General features: G+C 34.7%; 1 protein-coding gene across 1 annotated transcript; it reads left to right on the top strand.

Annotated features, from left to right (window-relative positions):
* The first annotated feature begins 6774 nt into the window (after positions 1–6774).
* Positions 6775–7716, top strand: LOC122891996 (olfactory receptor 9K2-like). The gene has a single exon (XM_044228080.1). The coding sequence runs from the start codon at positions 6775–6777 to the stop codon at positions 7714–7716; it is 942 nt and encodes a 313-aa protein (XP_044084015.1).
* The last annotated feature ends 433 nt before the right edge of the window (positions 7717–8149 follow it).

Below are 8149 nucleotides of genomic sequence, written 5' to 3'. Positions count from 1 at the left end.
ATGAAAGACTCACTGCTAATATCATCCTCAGTACAGAACAACTGAGAGATTTTCCTCTACAGTCAGAAACAAGATAGGGATGCCCACTATGACCATTTTTTGAAGATTGTATTTATTTATTTGAGAGAGACTGTGTGAGAGATAGAGGGCCTGGGCAGAGGGAGAGGGAGAAGCAGACTTCCTGTTGAGCAGGGAGCTAAGTGAAATAAGTCCCTCAGAGAAGGACAAATATCATATGATATCACTCATATGTGGAATTTAAGATGCAGAACAAATGAGCAAAGGGGGAAAAAAGAGAGCTAGATGCAAACCAGGAAACAGACCCTTAACTATAGAGAACAAACTGATGCCTACCAAAGAGGAGGTGGGTGAGGGAGTGGGTGAAATAGGTGATGGGGATTAAGAAGTATGCTTGTTGTGATGAGCACAGGGTGATACAGGGAAGTATTGAGTCACTGTACTGTATACCTGAAACTAATATTACACTGTATGTTAACTAACTGGAATTTAAATAAAATTTTTTTACAAAACCCCCCAAAAAACCCAAAAACAAAAAAGAAAGGAATGAAATGATTAAAATAACATTGTAGAAAAACAAATCTGGAAACTTAAATAATATGAACATTCAGGAGAAGAAGATAATTATGTAGTTTTTGTTTTTGTCATATTCAAGTTAAGGTGAGGGGTTCCAAATCTGGACAATGACATTTCTTAAAAGGATGAACTTGATGATGATTTTAAGAACTGGATTAAAAATATATTCCTGTATAATAGAAAATATTGTGCTATTATTTATAGTAATTTTATAATTAGGATAAGAGCTCCTTAAAAGTTGTCACCATTAGTTAATGCAGACTCTGTGTGTGTGTGTGCGTGCGTGTCTGTGTGTTGAGAGGGAGGCAGAGAATGGGGGCTATGCCTGATTGTTTGATAGATGGGAGTGAGCACATGAGAGTAACATCTTTTCATCTTTTGCACAGGTTTATTATCTCATCACTAATATTGCCATCAGGATGACTTCTTGGTTTTATCCTATGCAACCTAAATTTTTTTTTCATGATTTTTCTCAATGGTCATCATGTCAATACGAAGTCTTAGATGGATGAAATTACATTACTTTGGGGGAAACAATTAGTCTTTGTTTTCTTCTTCTCTTTCATATTCATTTCAGTGCCATGAAATCAGTATTAAACAGGGATGGGGGCAAGAGTGGTGGGCATGATGCTGTTCAAAATGCTAATAGGACATCTAGCTACATCCCTGGGTTTTAAATTCTATAGAATGAAATTCATATTAAGGTTACATTTTGATATAGTGGTAAGTGAAAACATGATGGTAAGAGTTTAGGCATATTGATGATGGTATTATTAAGTAATTCCTGTACAGAAGTGAAAATAAAGAGGTAGGAAAGATACCCAGGTCAATAAAATAGGCATGAATAACAATAGGGAGTCATGAAACTCCAAGATCTATCCAGGCAGTGGGAGTAGTGTAAGTTGGGTACAAATTGAAGGAGATGAAGGGGTCAGACTTGAAGTTGGAAATACCTGTTATGGAGCCAGATTATAAGAAGTTTATAAGTGGCTTAGATTGTGAAAAGCTCATTGAATTGTCTGGATTCTCTGCTTTATGAATTAGGACCACAAAATTTGGCTTACACATATGAGTGGTTTCTGAGATGATAATTTAGTCTGTCCACAGACAAAATGACTAATGCAGAGAAGGTTATTTTACATATTAATTTTGTAGTTATGTATACATAAGAGTTGGAATATATTTGATAATTTCCCCTGATATCTTCTTAGATTTTTAAGAAGATTTTATTTATTTAATTGAGAGAGAGAAAGAGAGCACACGAGAGTGAGAAAGCAGGGAGAGCAGCAGAGGGAGGACAAGACTTCATGCTGAGCACAGAACCCAGTGTGGGGCTGGCTCCCAAGGTCCTTAGATCATGATCTGAGCTGAAATGAAGAGTCCAACACTTAACCGACTGATCCACCCCTCTTCTTAGATTTTTTAAAGGTATTTGATGACTCCAGAAAGATGAAAAGTGAATTGAAATCTTTTCAGAGTAAAGTAATATTCAGAAGATTACCATATAATGTATCTTTATTTTAATGAGCCATTTTAGAGTCTTTGTGAAAAAGAGGCTGGATTTACAGTGATTTAACAAGTATAAACAGATCTTCATAAACCTGTAGGGAGTCTTTCTCAAGCAATTTTGAATTATTTCTGCCCCAAAATTATGTCAGTGGAAACTTAGAAGGCTATAGGATATAACCTCTGTATGTCCAAAAACATGAAGAACCCACTAACATCAGAGGATCCCCAAATATATTTGAATGGATTTTAATAACATAGTAACATAGGCTAAAACCAACAGTCTAAAATTTAAGAAAAGGCTAAGTATAAAATACTGCAAACTGGGAAGGAATAGTTGAAAATGTAGAAGGTGTAGAAAAAATCTACAGAACAATAAAAGGGAAAAGCTTAGAAACAATTCACATAAAGTCAAAACAGAACAAAGCAAAACAAAAGGTTTCTTTTGACTGCAAGATTATTAAGAGGCAATATGTGAAACAAAAACTTTCAGTCTTATATGACTTAAAGAAGTGTAAGTCATAAGTAATTAGGGAGCTATATTTCAAAGGGATAGATTATATACAGCCTGATGTCAAAAGTTGGCAATAGATTGTTTGGCAGATACCCTGGAAAGATAGACATCGTTTAATTGCTCCTGAAGGGAGATCTAAAAAAAAAAAAAAAAAAAAAGGACACTAATCCAGAAATGAGAAGACTATGGGAAAATGTTGTATCTGTCTTTTAAAATTTTTAAAGGATGTCATTTAAGGATCACATAGAGATGTTCAGTTCTGCTTCAGAAAGCGAATTTTGGGTAGAGGCTCTGAAAGGTGGGTAGAAGTTTCAAAGAAGCCAGCAATCAGGCATGTAGGTGTTACAGAGAAACAAAAGGTAGCCTAATATAAAGAAAGAAAGAAAAAAACTTTCTAACAAGGAGTCTTGTCCAAAATAACTTTGTAATTGTCCCAAGAGCATTCAGCAAGTTCTCCTCACATAGTCCTCATGGGATGGCCCTGGAGTTTCCCTTTGTTACAAAATTATAATTGACTTATTTTCAGTCCTCTCTCAGAGGGATTTTTCCACCAAAAACTTTATTCTAAAAACTTTATGCTGCAATTCCCTGAAATAGTTTCATGGGATTGGAAAAATCTTCGACGACCATGAATTCTGTCTGCTGCTATTTTTGTAGGACGTCAGGGACTGGGGAGTTTTGTTACTGGTCTTAAATTTCTGTTTTGTAGCCATCTTCATTCTAAGGCCTGCAAAACACGTGAACATGGAGGCAGAGATTTTCATGCAGGTTGATTTCTTAGCTTCATTGGCTCTTATTTCAAATTTAGTAGGGAAATACCAATATTCTTAAAGAGAAAGATTCTTAGTCCATCATCCTCACTCAGTGTTCAGGAAGATTGATACAACAGGTTTTCAAAAAAATTATATTAAAGAAAGAGCAAACTTTAATAATAGGTAATGGAAAGTTATGGACCTATGGGCAATGGCACTGACAAAGAACATGGTCATGCCATGCTTAAAGAGGTTGTTATTTTGTTGGGGATTAAACATTGTTTGGGATGTTTAATTTTGTCAATGTCATTGATAGTTTTATTTTTAAAATACATCCTTTTTTTTCCAGATGAAAGGAAAAGAATTTGAATTTCTGTAGTGTCACATGAACAAGTTCACAAGATAGAAAAGAAATATAAGTTCAGGTAAGAATAATTAAAAAGCAATTGTATCTATTTAATCACTCAATAAGATAGCCATGGACATTTTATATATGGTTAAAAGACAGTTTTTGAGTATCAGCATGTGATATGCCATATTTTAAAAGTTATCAAGGTAAAAAACAAATCTCAATGATTTATAGTCTATTGCTTGAAGAAAGACCATAACTAAATCAGACTGGGAATATGATAACTGAGGTTTAAAAGATAGTCTTAGTGGTGTATATTCTATTATTTGTTTATCTCTCTTTTCCATTGCTTAGAAAACTTCATAAAAATCTTAAAAATCTTCCATCATTGCTGTTTTGATTATTTTACACCTAGTATTGGCTATTTATCATTCATTTATGAATAGAGGGGAATCTTTCATCAGCCTTAGTCTATAATTTTGTATAAAAGTGATAAACAATATTACTTTACTGTATTTTATTACTCTAGGTTAGATCCATCTCCTTTTCCTTACAGGTACACTGACAATATTCTCTGAACCAAAAATTGTGACACAGTATGGTCAGAATGTAATATGGAACATTTAACGTCAGGGTTGCTCTCAAAAGCCTGCCTAAACTAAGGTTCCTATGGTCATAGAACCTCATAGCTAAAAGTATTATTATCCACAGTTAAAAAAAAACATGTTCTTTAAAAGGCTAGCAGTGAATTTATTTGCTTAATACTGGACATTTAGTGATGCATTAAATAAATATTGCAATATTATAATAAATACCTCATATCCAGGATCATATCATTCCACAAAGCTAGTATCGCTTTCAGTTCTTTTTTTTCCTTATAATCAGTGCCAGGCACAATGCTTGGCCCAGAACAGGTACTCAAAAATATTGAATAAACATATTAACGGATAATCAAACAGATGAAAATATATATCCTTGAAATATTGATAGTCTTTTTCATTGATATGGTATCAAAAAAATGACATGATTTGGTATAAGAACTTAAGATTTTTTCTTCTCCTCCTTCTTTGTAAATAAGACCAAAGGACAAGACCTACAAAGCTTGTGTCTCCTTGCAGAGAGAAGAGTTACGAGTGAAAAAAGGTTAGCATGTCTTAAAAAAAAAAAAAAAAGGTTAGCATGTCTTAAAAGGGCTTCCTATTTTCTTTAACTGTCCTCTTTTTCCCCATTCCAAACCAGCAAATGATGATTGGTGCTTGAAACTGCTCTGTTCAGTTTTTTGCCTAAAAAAAGTTTTGTTCTATTAGTTCTAGAATAAAATATCAGTATCTTCATGGGTGTTAAACTGTAAACCTAATTCATCCTCCTGCCTCCTAATAAAACCAAATTACTATACAATTACTTGAATGGATTTCCAAAAGTGGTGGGGCAGTAGAGTGAAGACTTAGAATAGTGCTATATTTCATTTGTCATTTATTCCTCTTAATTTGAATCGATATGAATTAATTTAATGCCCTTCTTTAATAGAGTTTCTGGGAGAGGCAACAAATGAAAGAAGCAAAGAAAGTCATGAAGGCTTTGGGATCTGAGGGATTTTTGTAGACAGTCAACAAAAAAGTAAACCTCTTACAATTGAGGGAGTATAGAGAGTCAGGAGAAACTCTGAATACTCTCTAATTTTGATTACTACTGTATCACTCATATCAAGTTCAATAAAGACATTTTGTGGATCATTTGCTGGTTTTTCTTATCTGTGTACCTCTCCTTGAAAGCATAAGTTACACTTGCTTTAAATGCTACCAAAGGAGAAAAGATGTGTGAGGTCATCCTTAATTGACACCAAGTGTGTTGTTTCATAGGAAAATACAAAAATATCTCACATTAACCAATGTTGCCTTGATTGCTTAGCAGGTAACCTCAAATCAAATAGGTTAATTTAGATATTTCTAGAAAATCAAATTTTATTTTTAAAATTACTGGGCTTTGACCATCAGGTTAAGAGTTTAATAAAACGTGGGGCACCTGGGTGGCTCAATGGGTTAAAGCCTCTGCCTTCGGTTTAGGTCATGATCCTGGGGTCCTGGGATCGAGCCCAGCATCAGGCTCTTTGCTTGGCAGAGAGCCCGATTCCTCTCTCTCTCTCTCTCTCTCTCTCTCTGCCTGCCTTTCTGCCTACTTGTGATCTCTGTCTGTCAAATAAATAAATAAAAAAAAATCTTAAAAAAAGAGTTTAATAAAACTTGCTTTTTAATCCAATACATTCTTTTTACATTTTGATTTATTCTTCACTTTGAAGTTTCTAATTTTTTCTCAAGTTTTGAAGTTGGAGATGACATGGATTTCTTGACAGATTTATACAGAGAAAAACAATATCAACAAACTTTACAGGATACAAATTATAAAGGCATTGATCACATTTTATTTGCATTTAAATAAAATTAGACTTTTTCCGTAAGTTAAAGTCTGCTTTTATTTTTAAAGATATCAAACAAGACCGTTAACTCCTTAGTAACTTACTTGCTGTTGTAAGAGCTCTTTTTGGTAGAAAGTTCATATTATTTTGAAAAGAACTTTTATCTTTCTTTTGCTAGATTAATTATTTTTACTGTTTTGAAGCAAAGTATCATTACAAAAATGAATATAAAATGATAAATGAAATTTAAGGAAGTGTCTTTTTCTTAGTATGAAGAATTAGACTTTAGTACTTTGAAATCACAAATGACATCTTGCAAACCATCTGTGTGACAAGATAGAAAGACATAAGGACGTATCAGACTTTGTTGTGTTGAAATTCACAGTAAACTTGAATACAAAATATTTCACCTTGAGTTCAAATTCTAGTTAGAACCTTAACAGTTGTGTTGCCTTAACCAGTTTTGTTACCTTAGGCACATCAAATATCTCTCATCTTGAATTTTCTCATGTGTGTAAACTTAATTTGAAAATATTCTGTCAACTATAAGTTTTTTTTTTAAATGTAAAGTATTATATGTGATGGTAGAGAAATAATGGAAACTTCATCTGTTACTTTCTATTATACTTTAAAGCAGAAATTTGCCATGGGTGACAAGGGCGGAGACAACCATTCAGAAGTGACTGACTTCATTCTTGTAGGCATCAGGGTCCGTCCAGAGCTCCACAGTCTCCTCTTCCTACTATTCCTGATTGTTTATGGGATGGTTCTTTTGGGGAACCTTAGCATGATTGGCATCATTGTGACTGATCCTCGGCTGAACACACCAATGTATTTCTTCCTAGGCAATCTCTCCATCATTGACCTCTCCTACTCCACTGTGATTGTACCCAAAGCCATGGTCAACATCCTGTCTCAGAAAAAGACCATATCTTTTGCAGGTTGTGTGGCTCAGTTATTTCTTTATGCACTCTTCATGGTCACAGAGGCTTTTGTCCTGGCAGCCATGGCCTATGATCGCTTCATTGCCATCTGCAACCCACTCCTCTACACTGTCCGCATGTCAAGAAGCCTCTGTATGCAGTTGGTGGCTGGTTCCTATCTCTGTGGCTGGGTCAGTTCCATCCTTCAAATCAGTGTAACCTTCTCAATGTCTTTCTGTGCTTCCCGAGTCATTGATCACTTCTACTGTGATTCCAACCCAATTGAGAAGATCTCCTGTTCCAATATCTTTATGAATAAGATGGTGTCATTTAGTCTGGCTGTGCTCATTATTTTGCCCACAATAGTTGTTATTGTGGTATCTTATATGTATATTGTGTCTGCAGTCTTAAAAATCCGCTCCAGTGAAGGGAGGAAGAAAGCCTTCTCCACTTGCAGCTCCCACCTGGGGGTTGTAAGTTTGCTCTATGGGACTGTCTCCTTTGTCTACCTTACACCTCCAAGTAACCCTGAACTTCGTAAAGTGGCTTCAGTATGTTACATTTTGTTCACACCTATGCTGAACCCTTTAATCTACTCTCTAAGAAATAAGGATGTTAAAGATGCCATGAAAAAAGTCCTATGGAAGAAAAAAGTTGTGCTTTAAATCTGCTTCCACCTGTTCTACTGTTTCTTGTACCAACTGATTTTGTCTCCTTGATTTTCTAGACTGAGGCATTTTAAAGCTCAGGTTTACTTAAAAAATAAAAAAAACCCACCCCCTCAAGGAAAAATGCACCTCAACTGTTTTATTTCACAGCATTAATAACATCCTGTAAAGAAAGCTCCAAATAACATATTCACTTTTCTCAAGGCAATATTAAATCTGAAAATTCTGGACACCATGGAAATCTACTGCATTTCTATAAAGGGTTATGCATTTTTCACTCTGTAGGCAGTAATATGTTATGCAAATGGGGAAATATAGAATTTTATAGTTTTTTAAGAAAGATTTTATTTATTTATTTGATAGAGAGAGATCACAAGTAGGCAGAGAGGCAGGTAGAGAGAGAGAGGAAGGGAAGCAGGCTCCCTGCTGA

This window comes from Neovison vison, chromosome 12 (genome assembly GCF_020171115.1).
Source record: "Neovison vison isolate M4711 chromosome 12, ASM_NN_V1, whole genome shotgun sequence".
Lineage (NCBI taxonomy): Eukaryota > Metazoa > Chordata > Mammalia > Carnivora > Mustelidae > Neogale > Neogale vison.
This window is presented reverse-complemented; position numbering and strand designations above follow the sequence as displayed.

Bases quoted from the DNA above. Each gene is read 5' to 3' on its own strand.
- LOC122891996 (XM_044228080.1), top strand. From the start codon at position 6,775: ATGGGTGACAAGGGCGGAGACAACCATTCAGAAGTGACTGACTTCATT.